General features: G+C 36.5%; 1 protein-coding gene across 4 annotated transcripts in view; it reads left to right on the top strand.

The window, feature by feature from the left end:
* Nucleotides 1-2,890: 2,890 nt before the first annotated feature.
* The window catches only part of EPHA3 (EPH receptor A3), a 389,454-nt gene continuing 374,379 nt past the window's right edge, over nucleotides 2,891-17,965 (top strand). Inside the window, exon 1 of one of the 4 annotated variants that reach the window (XM_043892614.1) lies at nucleotides 2,891-3,115. In XM_043892614.1, the coding sequence (XP_043748549.1) occupies nucleotides 3,028-3,115 (88 nt within the window). In that variant the 5' untranslated portion in view covers nucleotides 2,891-3,027. The remainder of the gene's footprint in view (nucleotides 3,116-17,965) is intronic. The other 3 variants (XM_043892612.1, XM_043892611.1, XM_043892613.1) reach the window with 3 other exon arrangements.

The following is a 17,965-nucleotide window of genomic DNA, read 5'->3' on the forward strand; positions in this document are numbered from 1 at the left end:
GGGAATTCAGTCTTGCAAATGTCTTAGTCATCTCCCTCTTCTCCAGCACCCAAATCCATTTTCCCCTTAGGGAATACCATTTGTTTCACCTCAAACATGTATTTTAATTGCATCGTGTATTTTCCTTCTTTCTGTCAGATGGATTCTAGTTCAGTTCTTATTATCTTAGTTTTTCCACAAACGCCTTCACGTCATGCCTTCTGCCTCAGATTTTCCTTCCTTCACACTCAGCAGTAGTTCTCCAATGTCAGGGATCAAAAGGATCACCTGAGGAGCTTGTCACATTGTAAGTTCGTGGGTTCCCACTTCAGATATTCAGATTCCGTGAGTCTATGGTGGGCAGAAGTGATGCGCCACTTTTAATAAGTATCCCAGGTACTTTAGGAGCAGGTAAGCCCTAAACCACAGGTAGAAACACTGCTCAATGCTATCTGTCATTTCCTAATCTCATGATCCAGCTCTTACTTGCTGAAATATTTTTCGCGTCTCTCTTTCATCTAGAATATATTGTAAAATCATTGTCATAGAAATGTCTGTAGTTTCCAATCTGCCTTTGGAAGAACATCTCTTAGCACTCTGTTCCCCCCACGCCTGCCTCGCCCAGCCCTGGCCCCTTCTCTTTCCGTCTCCTGGATCTTATTGCATCACACGTGCTCTTTGCTCTATACATGCCAAATGCTTTCCCTGGCCCTGACTTGGAAACTATTCTGATTTTGTTTATGTTCCATCTTCTTGCATGCAGTGCCTTCCGAACCATTCTCCAATCATCCCATTCCTACTCATCCTTCAAACTACACCTCAGTTATTATTACCATTACTTATTTATTTCGATGAGGCTTTTCCTGAATGGGCTGCCCACACCTCTACCCCTCCTCTTACTACTTTGGCTAAATTCTTTGCATCCTCCCGTTTGCTGGCATCATTCCACATCTATTCAGGATGACGTTCAGATTATTGAAGCTTCTTATTGTCTGACAGCTCATGATCTTGAGTGTCTATAATTGAAAGATCCTATATTATTTCCATTCTATTCCCAGGCTAGGAATTGCTTTTTACTTATTTTCACATCACCGTAGCTTCTTTCAAATGTGAATGCCTCTTTCCACGGTGATAAGCAGTTTAAGTGTGAAAAGAGAAGTGGTGTGAGGGGAAGCCAGTGGACTTGGATATCAGCACATTGGCATGTTTTTCCAAAATGTTTTTAAATTGTCACTTCCAAATAAGACTTTATTTTCTTTCACGTTTTAGAAAAATTTTATCTAAACGTAGAACAATGGAAAGACTAAAGTTGTGTTGGAACTTTAAAAAATGCCAGAGTCACCACTATCTGAATCCTCTGTTCAGTATCTTTCATTATTTTCAGTTCTGACAGACTTGGCACTTGAAGAGGGTTCTACAGTCTCTGGTGACATAATGTGGGAAGAAGTTAGAGATACAAAGTAACAAGGCACACACAAAGAAGTGAACAGAGTCACCCTTTTATCCTGGCTGCCTGTACCCACCCAACCCCACCCCCCGATTCCAGACAGCAAACTGTTATCAGAAGCCACTTATTTAAATTCATGTGAAAATCATGTTCTTTCATTAAAATCATAGTGCTTATGAAAAGGATATCTTATTAGCAAGACCTTTGTAACACTTATTTAGATTCCACAACTTGAAGCTCTAAAATTGATCGCTGACCTTACAGCTGTCAACCTACCTTTACTTTCTAGAGTTGCGCAAGGAATATAAGAGTCTTGTTTTCTGCTTAGAAAAGGAAAAGATAGATGAGCAGGAGACTATTTGAGTGATCATTTTCTGGGCAATATTTTAAAGATAAGCAAGAATAGTTCCCAAAATATAAACTGCAAACTTATTTGGCTGAAATAGATTGCAATTATGTTGTCCAGCAAGGAAACTGGAAAGAAGAGAAACCATTTATAACCATGGTGTTAAGTAAGTGAGAAAGTGCAAAGACTATTATTCAGCTTTTAGATTTGGAATGCTAAAGAAGAATTGCATCCGACTATTATCAGAGTGGATGTGGCTGAAAAGCTAAATGCGGAGTTGTGAATTATGCATTGTTTATCTCATAGAACCCAGAGATCCTAATGCTAGATGGTGAAGGAGGGAGGGTAGTGATGCGCTGTCAATAACTTTAGGCTTGATTTTTCTCTTATTCTTATTTATTCCCACTTATAGAATGAGGGATGCCTGCTGATGCCTGCTGACCTGCAGCTAGCCCTGGGACTGGATTTGCTCACTTCCTTGGGTTGTTAAAGCACACTTCCTAGTTCGGAAACCCAAAGTGCACTTTATACTCGCTGAGATCCTGTGCCAATTCTCTTTAAAAGTCCTGATGCCACTTGGTGTAGAACTGAAGAGACTTTCTGATCTGAGGTGTGTATTAGTTCTTTCTGCACCAGAAAGGATTTGTAAAGAGTTATGGTCACATGGTGAAGAAATAATCCTAATTTTTTCTTTGACTACAATCAACAATGTATTTTTTTCATTTTAATGCAGGGTTCCTGTTCTTTTAATAACCATTTCAGTTTCTTTTCCACTCACTGTGCCCTATGACACTCTATCAGGCTCTCTGGTTTCTTCAGGGAATTAACCTACAAGAGCGTGTATTGCAAACAATAAAATAGCGGCTTTCCGTTGAACATAAAGGTGGGGGAGGTGTTCTTCTGTGCCCATCACTACTCTCCACCCGCGCAGCATCATAACTTCTGGGCTTCCCGCGCCTTCGGTGATGCGGCCGACCCGCACCCGCGTCCTGCCCAGCTTCAGGGCGGTCTGCCGGGCCCCGCGCGCGGTCCCGTCCTTCTTCAGCGCTCGCTTCCGAAGGCGCTAGGACCCAGGGAAGTCTCCGAGCGAGGTTCGCGGAAAGGCAGCCAGACTCCTCCTTATCTCCAGTGTCAAACTTGACATCAGCCTGCGAGCGGAGCATGGTAACTTCTCCAGCAATCAGAGCGCTCCCCCTCACATCAGTGGCACGCTTCATGGAGATATGCTCCTCTCACTGCCCTCTGCACCAGCGACATGGATTGTCACCTCTCCATCCTCCTTCTTCTCAGCTGCTCCGCTCTCAAGTGCTGCGGGGAACTGACTCTCCAGCCTTCCAATGAAGGTAAGCCAGGTGCCGCGACGCGCGCAGCCCTGCCCCGCGGGCTAACGCTTTTCCGGGCACGTTCTCGCCCGAGCGTTTTCAGGTCGCCGAGGTGCCTCTGAGTAAAGCACTTGGCTCTCAGAGTAAACTAAAGAGGTGCTTTTCTTTTCGGCTGTCTTCTAAAGCACTTTTAGAGATAATTTTGGATTGCCTAGATCTAAAATGTGTTTTGAATCTGATACCAATTCAAGCAATTACCTTGTTTGCCCGTTTTAAGCAGAAAGGGAAAAATCCTCCAGTTTTACAACCCAGTACGTTAATTGCCAAATAGCTATGGCAGTAGTTTATTTCCTAATTGTGACCATGTAGTAGTACTCTGAGAAGTTTAAAAGAATATTCTGCCCTCCCCTCTAGATTCTTTAGTATGTTTAAAGGTAATGACAGGTTGTTCTTACTTAGGATCATGGCATTTATGAATGGGCTAAAGGGAAATCGGAGTTTGCTGAAGCGCGGCTGTGTGTGCGTGTGCGTGTGCGTGTGTGTGTGTATTTATGTTGTAACTGCCGTATTGAAGTGATGTGTATCCCGCCAGGCGGTGGTTGGCTCTATGATACAGGTTCTAATGAGCAGCATATGCCACATTAACATAAGTAATATTTGCAGAAATTACAATAAGGTTAGACTGGATTTTCTTTGTTTAAGGGCTTATCCGCGAATAGGAGATTATATTTAATGAATAGTGAAAATCTCCTGGGTAGGTGTAGTAAATAACTGAACAGCAAATTGAGGAAGAATGTTCATATGCAGCAAATGGTATTTCCTTAATGTTGGGTTATTTATTTTCCTCCTAATGGGCATTCATTCCTTATCAATGAATTAACGTGCAAACCTAATATTAAGGACAATAATGTTTACTATAAGATTGCATGCTTAATAGACACATTGCCTTTTCCCTGTATACCTTTTGTGATCTATTCCTAATGATTTGTGAATATGATTGCTAACCCTTAAGACAAACTTTTCTGAATAACTGATTGCTTTCAAGCAACACTTACAATTTTGATTTCCTCTTAATCGTTTTGAATTTATAACAATAACATTTAGTAATTTATTTTGCAATTCAGCAAAACTGAGCAATTGATGTGCAAATGCTACATTATATATTGTGTCACTCACTAAAAATATATTGGCAAGACAGTACCATTGTATATTGTATATATCATTTTTAAAAAAACAAGTAAAAACTCAAGAATATTTAGCAACTTTTAAATTAAATATGAAAACTGCCTCTCATATTTGGTGACCTACTTTCAGTGCTAATAGAGCAGTTTAATTTCATTCTTTCCTTAGTGACTGCTTTTATCAACTTGGCAGATTTCATTAAATGTTTTGTCTTTTTTATAAGGAAATTAAAAATTCTAACACAGAAGGATCAAGAAATTATCTTACCTTTGAGTGATTTTTTTTTTTACAAATCAAATTAAAATGTTTATTTGAAAGTAATGGGCAATTATTTTTTTATGAATGAAAGGCAAGGGCAGTTATTTGTATAATGAGTAATGTATCAGTAACTTAAATTAGTGTTTATTCTTTTTGTTCCTTTGAAAATATTAAAGTATTGATAATAGCTAGACAAACAGTAATATTATTCCCATATTGCTATGATAAATTGTATTTCTCCAGATGGAATATTTATAAACTATTTAGATAATGGATTTCAGTGAATTAATAATGCACAGGGATATAGCTGAGAGTCGTTATTTTTTTGCGCAAAACATAACCTTTCAGTAAATTGCAAAAGGAAAAAAGGGCCCTTTAACTCATTGACATTTATATAAAATTCATGAGTATTAATTTAATGAAGCAAGAATCATCAAGTACAAGTTGCTTTTAAGACACACTTTGTGTATATTTGGGTATATAGTGCATATTATTATACAGGCAGATACACATTAACAGTGTGAACATAAAAAGGTAAATATATTCAGAAAACTGACATGATTACATTTAATTTGCTTGGGCAAAAGTTTGTCTATCCATTGTTTATGGGATTGTTCTTTCCAGGTCATGTTCTACGTATATAGTAGTATCTCTCTTCTGAGGTCATGAAGGAAAGGTTTGAAATAAAATTTAAAATGAACAATTTAACTTGGATAATATTTGAGTAAGATTTTAAATATTAATATTGAATACAATAGCTTGGGACTTAGTTGTAGATTTGAACAACATGAAAAGTGAAAAACCCAAGTATGCTCTAAGATTTTCACGTAATTCTTCAAACAATGTCATTTGAATAAAAAGCAATGCTTCTGAAAATTCATATGTTGGGTAGAAGGAATAATGATAGAATGAATCTCATTAATACAGCTTTCTGATATTAATTTTGAAAACTGAAATACAAAATACTAGATTGCATTTAAAATACTATGCTCAAATTATATTTCTATACTACAGAAAATTTACTAGTAAAATTTACTAGAATTTATTCTGCAATCTATTATGAAGTTAGTCATGACAGAACTCTAAAAGAACAAGATCCAAGTCATTGAGTTAATTGCTAGGAAATATGCCATTGTTTGACATTATTTTAAGACTTGAGATTTGATAACCAAATATCAGTTTTGAAATGTCATTAGTCCATGATAAGAGGAAAAAAGCTTGGAAAAAAGTTTAATATGAGCTTTCCTTTTTAAAATCCAGTTACAGATAACTTTCTAATATGCTATCAAGAAGATGATTTCAGATGGTACTTTCTATGACTGGTCTCCTCCTTGATAATTATTTATAATTTTGATGATCACAAGAATTGACCTATATGCTTACACAGAAACTTTACAAAAGCATGGAACTTTATTAAAATCTTATCAGATGTGTTTACATAACACACCAAGAAAAGACTTCCAATGGGAAATCTACTACTTTTCATGACAAAACAGGATTGTTATACTATGTGTTGTTAGAGAAGTTTATATATTTGCTCCTTGTTCCTATCAGATGGATGGTGATAATGATAAATAAAAATAACTTTATGAAAAGGTTAAAGCTTGATATAAAGAATTGACTATTACTAGTTCAATATCTTTTAACAATGGATAAAGTAATTTCTTTACACACTTTTCTACATTTGAAGGCTTCTGAGGCATAATTCACTGCTTATTCTTTAGTACATAATACACTTTGCAGTATATAATACATTTTCCTATCTAACAGTGTTTATAAGTTAGATTACCATGCACCTATAGAGCTCTGTACATTGAAAATCAGTTTTCAAAATAAAAGTCAATAAAATTAAATCTGCATATTTATATACTACTCATTTTGGGAGACTTTTATTGGAGTGTTGGGATACTGTTTGTGTGAAATGTTTTTCACTGGACATAAGTCACCTAACTACTGAAGGATACTATGTGATTGTTTAAAGCTTAAAAGTAAAACTTAGAGATGAACACTGTATGTTTCCCTTTGAATATTAGGCAAATAATGGAGACAATATACATTTAAATAATAGAGTTTTCCCTTTTTAAAAATTAGTATGAACTGGCATCATTTTCATGCATAAACACTTATCCTCAATAATACACTGTGACTGAAATATTTATAGAAAACTAAGCTATCATATCATCTTTATAGTTTTAAGAAGAGGGCTTACATTTGCTTTTAATGGCATTTTATCATTCTAGACTAAATAATTGAATGCATCATACATTTTTTTGTAATTTAATAGCTCACCTAATAGCTTGCCCCTACTTCCCCCTAACAGTTATAACTGTGCTATTTGCCTGGAGGTAGGAGAAACCTTAATTTCACTATTTTATAACCCACAACAGTTAACACTTGACCTAGGTCATTAACAGGATTATCAGCAAATTTGTTTAAGCTTTTACTGACAACCTGAATTGCTACGATAATATTTTGATTGTGCCAGAAAGAAACTTCTTGTAACCTCTCAAAATCTATCATGAAATTAATTCATTCTGAACCTATATCTTCCTAAAGACTAATATTGATGATAACAATTCAAGTGGGGAAATGTCCACCCTGATGGTTCATTCTCCTCACCCTTATAGATCACACCATTCTTGCCCTTGTCATAAACGAGCAATTAAAAACTCTTAAATAGTAAATATTCTGACAATAACAATAGATTTACAAATACAAACCAGCTTCATTGTAACGATCAACAGTTTCAATTTTATACTTTTTTATTGATGTTGTAGTTAATATCATTTTTCTGCCCTTTTTCAAGATATAAAGTCAATTGAATACATTTATAACTCAGAAGCAACGAGAACCATAAAACGGAAACTACAAATAATAAAACACCATTACCCCCATGTAAGATTATGGTGGCATTTTATATAAAGTTGCCTTTCCCATGCAATGCTAGTAACTGGAAGCTACAATGAAAAGAACTTAAAATTTACATAAACATTTTAAACAAAATGTTGTGCACATTTTGTGTGCACAAAGAACGTAAATGTATTTTTTACCCTGTGTAGTCAATTCACAGAGTTTCATGTGAAGACAAGTTTAATTCTGGTTTAGTTTTTGCTTGTATAAACAATTCAGTAGTTTCACCCTGACTTGTAAAAAACTTATTGTCCTTAAAGATTTAATAAGATTCTTTATTATGTCCATATATTATCCATATTTTAATATTCAAATTTTGGTATGTTCTTTAAGAGTCCTTCACTTTTGATAGTTTCTCAAAATAACTCTCTTCATGAAGATCCCTAAATGTTAAAATTGTTTCTGAAACTCTGGAATTTTTCTGAAATAAAATATATGTAATTTTTAAATATCAAATAATCAGTTACATATGCAAAGGATTTTAAAAGGCAAAACATATTTCCACAGTATATTTGATTTACTAACTTCAACACAAACGGAAACAGCAAGGACTGTTCTTGAGAGTTATATTTTCCAAGTCATAAAATCTTCAAGAAAATATTAATAAAACTTTCCACAAATCATCAAAACTCGATAAGTTCTTACAGACATTTACTTACTGAGAAATCTGTGATGTGGGTTACCTTTGATTTTAGTCATTTTCCAATGATTTTGTTTGGCATTAATACTAGATGGAAGGCGAATATGTATTTCTTGGAAGAACACTACGTTTTGCAAATCATTTTCTGTCAAGATTCTCAATTTTACTTTTTGATGCACATTTGTCTTTAAAACTTTTAATAAACCTATTCTTTTAATTCCTGTTTGATAAAAGATTTAGAAAAACAGATGCAGGTGTCTCCTTTTCTATTCTGTTTTCAGGGATCTGGATTTTATCACCAGGGAGGGTCAGAGCAGGGCTTCTACCAAGTGCACAAGTAGCTTTCCACAGATTTTTCAAATAAAGGGATGACTGGTGATGTAAAACGTTCATTTTATTATTCATCCAAGTATACCGAAAACCAGAGGACAGAATTTATTTCTAAGAAATTTGAAGACCTTAATTTTTCTGCAATGACTTTAGAAATAAAAGCATTGTTGGACATTTATAAAATACAAAGTATTCCAAGCCACAAATCAATCTAGGCAGACACTTCTGCGAATCAGGGTGTGGGTACGTGTACACACCGAGATTTCACTCTCTGGGTCTGTTACCAGCTCCCTAGAATCAGGTAGTTCTTGGAATCTGGCAGAAGCTTTTCTCCCGGAAAACTCAAGTCTGAAAGTCAACAAGTTTTAGTTTGCCCGCTACCAGTTTTCTGTGAAATTTAAAAAAAAAGGGGGGGGGGGGGAGTGGAGGGATGGATTACAAAGAGAAAAAAAAAAAAAAAAACCTTTGCAAGAGGAAAAGAAAATATAAAGTCAATTAAAAAGATGGAGAGGTAGAGAAACGCAAAGGTTCTAAAACCAATGATAATACATCTTTTGCTTAAAAGAAAAATATCGCCTCAAGCATCTGGCTAATCGGTTTTTTATTAAATATCTAAAAATCTGCACATACACAAAAAAGGGTGTGTGTTTGGGGCAGGGTGGGGGTAAGAAGAGTTGCGTGCTTTTGTTTCTCCTCTCAAGTTTACAGACTTTTGATTTTTCCCCTGAAGAAAATACTTTATCTAGGAAAGTTTTGAAAGTGTAAGCCAAACCCCCTTTGGAAGCCTGGGCAAATGCATGTGGAGGATGGATGGAATCAAAACCAGTTCAGCAAATAAAGCCTCCAGCTTGGAGTGATGTTATTAAACTGGAAGCCCTGAGTGGGGAACCCCCTCCCTCCCTTCATTTTCTAAACCATGTCCTGCTGTTCCAGTCAAAGCAGAGGGTGAAAATCCACATAATCCAAACCAACATGATGGAGTCAGAATAATAGGCAAGGAAAGAGGGGGAAAACAAGTGGGAGCACTGTACCAACAAACTGGTGAAGAATAACCTTAGCCATGAACTGGGGTGGCCACAGGAGGCCTGGAGGAGCGTCTTTTCTTCGCATCACACCTCCCGCATTTGAAAATGCAGTACTGATTAAATTTCCAGGTATGCCCTGAGAAATTTTAGCACGAAACAGAGCTTTACTGGGAGGGACAGGGGTGTGGCGACAGAGAGATGAACAGAGGCCCTCGAGGCCACCACACCCACCACCATGGCATCTTAACCTCCAACTCCGCTCCGCCGCCGGGACCAGGCTCTCCAGTGCGGCGGGAAAACGGAGTCTCCCAACAATCCACTACTTTTCACTCCGCAGCGGATTCAAGATCGGATCAGAAAATCCCAACTCCGGGGCCACGTCCCCCCCAGTTCAGCTCTCGGGGTTCTGTGGGCTCTTTGTGCCCGAGCCATCTCCGCGCCAGGCGGCCAAAGCGCGCGGCCGGAGCGCGGCGAGCAGGCGCGCCCCCCGGGGGGCGGCGGGCAGCGGGCACGCGCGGAGCCCCCGCGGGGCCGGCTTCTCCCCGGCGGCGGGCGCCGGGCGCTCGCGGCCGGGGCGGAGACTGGAGCCGGGCGAGCGCCAGGGCGCCAAGCTCCGCGGACACGAGCGCCGGGCGGAGGCGGGGCGCGCGGGAGGCGAACGTGCGCCCTCTGCCTGCGGCCGCGGGGCGGCCGGCGCTCCGAGAGGCGGCGCCCTCCTCGCCACCTAGACTCCCCTCACCTGGGGAGCGCGGGCGCTCCGGGGCCAGGCAAGTCCTGAGTGTAACCACAGACTTTGACCCGGAGTCTCTGTCGCCCCCGCTACCCTCAGCCCTCCTCCCCCCAGCGTTGCCAACCTTGTCAACGTGGCGCGGTCCCCTTCCTCTTAAGTCCCCGGCCTGACAGGTGACAGGTGCCGGAGGACTCTGTTCTCCGGGTTCTCAGCGCGCCCTGCAGAGCTGGGAGACCAGGCCCGTTCTCTTGGGACGAGCCTGAGATGCCCGCTGTCCTGCTTGCTGCTCTCTTTCCCGACCGCTTCGCTATTTGTTGAATTTTTGAATTTTTCAAAAGACCTGGCCTTTAGTATCTAGACGAAAGTGAATTCCCCCCCCCCCCCCCCCCCCCCAGTTTTCTTAAAACCACCTATTAATGCCACCTGTTACGGGCCCTCAGCGCTAAGGGGTATGTTCACAGACCCTATCCGCACCCTCCTGCACAATCGAAAGTTGTCTGTTTTCCCCTTCTGCCCCCACCCCGCACCCTGTTTGATTGACACTATTTAAAAATTAAAACAGGATTTCCCGCTCTTCTGCTTTTGGGAGTAAGCCCGGAACGGGCCAGAAAGGGTTTCTGGGAGCAGGGTTACCGAGGTAGGTTAGTCGTGGGGATGATGCTAAAGTTTGTGTGGCCTTCAGAACTTTAGTGTTTTTCATAAAAGGTAGAATTGTTGAAAATCCAGGGCATACCAAAACTACATAATGGCTTCAGTGTAATGCCCCCTAATCAGAAAACACACAAGAGTTCCGCTGGTTGGAAAGATTTTTCCCTTACATTATCCTTCAGTACTTACTGAACCTCATTTAATCTTAAAGCACCTCTAAAAAAGGTGTTGTGACGTCTCCCACTTTAGAACTGAGGAAACTAAATAAACTCATAATAGAGTAAGAACTGAGTCAGGCCCTCTCCTGTCTTCTGGTTTTAACCTTATATTTTTCTCCTGTACACAAATGCCTGTAAATTAAGGAGGTATCCTTCTACTTAGGAAAAGTTCTAGTTCCTCAGTCTTAATCCTACTGAGGATACTAATTTGTCTTGGGACTTGCAGGGAAAACTTAGAAATACTCAGAGTATTGGAGTGAAAATTTAGACTTCAAAGTACTTTTTAATAAGTACTTTCAGGAAAGTACTTCAAAGAGTACTTTGAATCTGCTGTGTTTACCCTCATAAATTATGATCATCTGGAAGAGTTAGGAACTCACTAAGAAAATAAAGAAAATTTGATGTGGACCCAGGAATAGGAGATTTGGTGTGATCTGTGATGTTTTTTCTTCACATATTCCTCCTCTGTCTTCCTTTCCTGACACTCAAACTCTGCTGACTCTGGAAAGATTCTTGTCAAGAATTCCATACACAGAGAGTGTGAGGCAATTGTCACTGTAACTTGGATGTGATTTTTTTTTTTTTTTAATTTTATAAAAATGAAGCATGGACTGACTACTGGAATTGTCATAAAGGTCAGTAATGGGTGGAAGTGGAATTTGGCCTAAAAGGTAGACTTCAATTTCTGTGGAAACTTTCCCATATATAAAAGATAATTTATAAATTACTTAAGATGAGAAAGTAAATTATAAAGATTTGTCTCCTCATTTATAAAAATACTTGTACTGCGCTTAAGTGGAGACATTGAGAAAAGGTAGCTAAACAAGAGTTTTGAAAGATAGCAAATTAAGTTGGGGGCAATTATATTTTTCGTGTGGGTATTTCAGCACATATGTTTTGCATTAATTGCTGCAATAAATTCTGTTAACCTGGCAAAGAGCAAAAATAGCATATTGATGACATCAGGCTTTCACATCAGAAAGCTGCTTTCAGTATCTTGCTTTCTTCACTGTAATGTGAAATAAAAGTTTTCAAACCTGTTACCCTTTAGGTTCCCAATGAGTTTTCTAACCACTCAAGTTATTGGCACATTTTCCGGAGCAAAGGCTTAACAGCAAACTTTTATTTTCTCACTTCTGAAGGATTAGAATCAACAACTACTTTCACTGCTATTTAATGTTATAGTTCACATATGATTTTGGAGAGCTCTCTCAAATCAAGAAAATGTAAATGTGACTTCAAAGTCTCCAAACTGAGTTGCCTCTCATTTTAAGGCAAAAATTCTTGACAGATTATGTGATCTGGACTGAAGCAAAGGGAGAAGCCTGGATTAATTTTATTGCTGATAAGTCTAATCAATATCAAAATGGTTACATCTTGAATTTTCTATATAGTCATTAAGGGGAGGTTAATTTATTGTCTTTTAAATAATAGTTAAAGATAGATCAATAAACTTTTTTGTAAAAAAAGAGGTAATACCCATTCCCCAACCCCTACCCCTTCCTTGATGAAAAATGAGACTTTAAAGTTTACTTTTTGCCAGTGATAAAGTGACTTGGTTTCTAATCAATATGAAATTTAGACATTTTCCACTTCAGGATGAGTAACAGAAGCAGAGAACAGCTTGTTAGTAGTTAACATATACTCCATTCCCCTATTTTCAAACGTAATTCAGCAATTAATAAAATTCTATAGGTTTTAGACAGACACATTTTTAAATTTTTTATGGTAGTGGTCTTCACACTGAGAAGAAGTTAGGCTGGGAAGCTGGTTTGCAATCATTTCCTTGTAGATTGTTTGAATAATCCTCTGGTTAACAGAACAACACTCTGGGGAAGTCTATGAGCAGCCCTGTGTGTGTGCATATGTGTGACCGGCAGTATTGTCTTCTTACAAAACCAAACCATCCCCACACTGTACACAAAATTTTAGGGATGAATATTTACCTTTTGAAATGAAAATGAAGTAAAATTCTGTTTTCCTGAATTACAGATTGGTGATGAGAAAAAAATAAAAGCAATCATTTGTTTATTTGTCACCGTCTAATCTTCTTAGTTTTCCCCAACTGGACCCTTGATCATTGATAATATTCAAAAATGGCATAAAGCTACGGTTATATCCAAATTTTTGTTTTCCCCTTCAATATGCCAAAGCGAGTTATGGTATGTTTCATGTTTTGACAGAATGAAAAGAACTGGCATCATCACAGAAACTATAAATAGGAGTTAAATTGGGTTGTTATTCTTTTATTAAATATATAAACTCCATCAAATATTATAGCTAGTGCCAAATCTTGAAAATACTTTTAAAGAGGCAGAATAAAAGAGAATAATATTTTTCTCTTGGTTTAGTTTTACTATCTAGTTTACCACAAATAAGTTAATACTCATTTACATTAAATCAAGAAAGATAAAAGCAGAGATTTTATTAAGATGTTCTTGACATTTCTGATGTGAAATTATCATTTGATACTCTTTTTAATTAAAAAAAAATTCCCAAGTTAATTATATATATTTCATCCAACTGTACAAATTAGATTAATCTATGCTTACAATGATGATTTATCTGTTTAATTTAGACACAACTGCTTTTTTTCCTTAAACATTTATACATTGAAGAAAGACAGTTTTTCTTACTTCTGCTTATAGGTGATGTCCAAAATAATTCTAAATGTTTTAATATCTTTTAACTATATATATATGATTAAAGAAGAAAAAAATCTAAAAGTACGTTAAATTAGTATCCCTTTATATTTTCCTTTCCAAAAGTGATCCTTTGGAAACTAAGGTTTACAACCCTAGTGAAAACATTAGAACTCTAGATTTATATTCAAAGGCATACAATTAAAAACCATTAAAATTAAGAAAAAATTAAGGAAAAATTAACTCTTCTTTCATACCAAATTAGTTTGTTTTTTGCATTCATTTATTTTCCAAGTAATGAATACCTGATATTTAGTTAATGGATTTTGGAAAAGAAGGTTATCAGTAGTGGCGTATTGAATGGCCTTGAAGATAACGACTTAGTTGGGACAAATGACTACAAAATGAATACTTACATAAAAACTTCTAACATAGGTATAAAAGTTGTAAAAATGCAATATGAATCTTTAAGGTAAACTAGCTGCCTAAAACAGTCCTGGAAGTAAAAGGGAAGACTTTTTTTTTTTTTAAGTTTTTTAAATAAAGTTAAACATAACAACAATCAGATAATAAAAACAAAGGGAGTAGATTAAATGACTTACCTGATTTCATGTGATAGGGATGACTATAACCCAATTTTATTTTTTTTACCACATAGAGGTAGAAAACTTTAAAAATAATTTGCATGAATGTGTAATAAAAACATATAGAAGTAAAAAGCACTTTTGAAAGAACTGAACATTCAGAAATTGCTATTTCATTAAGCACATATCTAAGCTCAATGTAAATTCTGTGTGAACACATCCATATACATACGTGTGTGTATTGGAAAGGCACATGATTGAATATGAAAAAGCCCATCCCCAAATAGATTTCTATTGGCTCTATTCATATTATGACTACACTACCAAGGTTTGTCTGAATGCTACTTTCTCCTACAGTAATGAATGAAGTTTCCTGACCATCTCTAGCACAATGACCTAATCATGCTAGTTTCCTGACCTAATTGTTTGATGCTTCCCATTGACACTATGCTCCTAATATGGAAAATAAAGGCCTAGAGTTTTGAATTAAAGTGATATGCATGTGGCACTTCACTGGACCCTTTGTGGGCTTTTATAGAGACACACATTTATACCTTGAAGAGTTTTGTGTGTGTGTGTGTGTGTGTGTGTGTGTGTGTGTATGTATGTCTATTCAACAGTCATGATGTAAGATAACAAGTTGAGATTTAGTATATGATGTCAAAGTTATATCCTGATTTTTTTTTCCAGAAATTTAAACAATTTATTCTGGATTGGGCTTCTTTTAAAATTAAAACAAGTTTTGTGATATAAAAAGATCCAAAGAATGTTTTTAAATTAAAATTTCATTTCATCACAATACTTTATGTTCCTTATGTTAAAATTTGAACCCTTATATCCAAGGGACTTCCAGGCACATTTTTATGTTGAAAATAACTACTAATAGTTTTGCAGGCCATTTGCTTATTTTATTATATTTTCATAGCCTTTATTCAAACCCTGACTAAACAGAGCTTACATTTACTAATCAAAGTTTAGTAATCAAGTGATATAATAAGAAAATATATACCAAGACAGCCTGACTTTGTGGTGTGATGGCAAATATATGTGCTAAAGTTTGAGCACAGATTTGGTCTAATGATTTTATATAATTTCAAATTGAGTGATGTATTTTAACTTTTTAATTTGTTTAAAAAATCCTTTCGATTAGAAATAAAGAAGTTTTTCTGTTAGTTCTGGAACATTTTAAAAAACTAAAATGTGTTGCAAAAGTACAATGTCTACATAATCATTAATGTTCTACTTTTAGTGTCTTACATTTTAGGAAACACATTTCACTTGTCTAAATGATTCATAATATAGGTTGACAATGCACAGAAATAGAGACCTGTGATTCTAAGGACTGCTATCAAAGCTGAGGCTGTTAATGTAGTAACACTTCCCTGATGGTAGAACATCCCCACTCATTTATGTGAGAGAATTATTTTGTTATAAGAACACATTCCCAAGGGATATTTTAATAGCTGTTTTCTCCATAATAGTATTGACATCGAGTGACCTTCAGACTTTTAAGATTAATAAGGAAAAAAAAAAAGAAATTCTAACACTTTAAAAACAGCATAGAGTTAACATTTACTAATGTATCTGAGTTTCAAGTGGAATATTGGTCTGTGTTTGTTATTTCCTTGAGCTGCTCTAGTTATGAGAACACGGACGTCTTACTGTGAGACTGTGTTTTTATTCCAACAAACTCTTCCTGCTGCCGGCAAAGATTGAGATGTGGCAGCTATTTACAGTTTCTTCTTTAATCAGGGCCTGCCTGTATAGAAGTTAATCCAAAATTATTGTTTAAGAAGAAAAACTAATTAGAAAAGTTGATAGTATAACACCTTGTCCAGAAATCTGTTAATATCCCATAAATAAGTCATTAAGTACTATGTGACAAATAGGTTTTTCACAGAAATGTCTAGCACTACAGAATTTTTAAAAAAAATTATACATTATTATTTTAGTTGGTTATTTAATAGAGAAGCCTATCCATTCTCTGGCGGATCTTCCAGACCCAGGAAATCGAACCAGCATCTTCTGCATTCCAGGCGGATTCTTTACCAACTGAGCTATCAGGGAAGCCCTAATAGAGAAATTACCATAAATTAATACTTCTGTGACACAAAATGCCTGTAAAATTTAAGATTATAGAAAGTCTTATCTGCACACAATAGATTATAGTTGACTTCATTTACAGTTTAAAACATTTTTATAATTTTTGGTCTGTGAGATAGAATCAGTTCAGTTCAGTTGCTCAGTTGTGTCCGACTCTTTGCAACCCCATGAATCGCAGCACGCCAGGCCTCCCTGTCCATCACCAACTCCCGGAGTTTACTCAAACTCACGTCCATCGAGTCGATGATGCCATCCAGCCATCTCATCCTCTGTCGTCTCCTTCTCCTCCTGCCCCCAATCCCTCCCAGCATCAGGGTCTTTTCCAATGAGTCAACTCTTCGCATGAGGTGGCCAAAGTATTGGAATTTCAGCTTCAGTGAGATAGAATACTAATGGTCTATTACAAAGATATTTTCATTATGTTTGAAAGTGAAAGTGAAAGTCGCTCAGTTGTATCCAACTCTCTTGTGACCCCATGGCCTATACAGTTCATGGAATTCTCCAGGCCAGAATACTGGAATTGGTAGCCTTTCCCTTCTCCAGCTAATCTTCCCAACCCAGGAATTGAACCAGGGTCTCCTGTATTGCAGGTGGATTCTTTACCAACTGAGCTGTCAGGGAAGCCCTTTCATTGTGTTTAGGTGGAAATAAATATAAATGGGAGGTCCACCAGAACTGTTAACTAAGAATAGTTAATCCTAGTAGATAAAAGTTATGTTGGAATATCGATAGATAAGTTTATTAATAAAACTGACCTCTAAATTTCTTCTCAATGGTATACCCAAATGTGAACAGTAAAAATGAAAAGCTGAGTTTTGGTAGGCTTCTGTCAGAAAATACATCTTGATTTCTTGATTCCGTTTTATGATTGACCAGAGTAATATATAGAGAATTACAACACTGAGATCAAAATTTATTACTCCTTTTATCATTTACTTCTATTTGTGACATTTGCGTATAACCTAGGAGCAGATTAAAGTATTATTCTGCTATCTATAACCTAGAGAAAAGCTATACTTTTAATCATAACAGAAAGTTATGAAAATAATAGAGATAAATAGTGAACAAGAAATGTAGCTGAGACAATTACAGTGATGCTGTAAACAGGAAAGGAAAAGTCACTTTTTAATAAAAAGACATAATCAAAGATGGGTTTGTTTTCTACCGTAGTGATCTCCTAGTTATTTGCAACTGGTTATAAAAGTACCTTATAACTGGAGGTTTTTACAAGAAAACATGTCTATTATTACAAGTCTGAAATTCTTTGGCCCTTAAACCCCACTGTTCACATTGAAATTTCTAAGTGTTTTTATAAAATCAACTATAGTATTACCACAAAGCATGTGTGTGTGTGTGTGTCTGTGTATATATATATATGTGTGTGTGTGTGTGTGTATATATGTATATATATAAATAAATAATTAAATAATTGAAAGGATCTACTTCAGTAAGAAGTTGTGATATCTAATTTTACAAATTATTTTGCACTGTCTGTATATTTGCAGCACTTAATTTGTAAGAGGAGAATATTTAACTCAGTCTTTCTAAGTGAGCAGATAGACACTATGAATCAAATTTTTGAAATACTCTTGAAAAAATCT

The sequence above is a fragment of the Cervus elaphus genome, chromosome 31 (assembly GCF_910594005.1).
Source record: "Cervus elaphus chromosome 31, mCerEla1.1, whole genome shotgun sequence".
In the NCBI taxonomy this organism is placed as follows: Eukaryota; Metazoa; Chordata; class Mammalia; order Artiodactyla; family Cervidae; genus Cervus; species Cervus elaphus.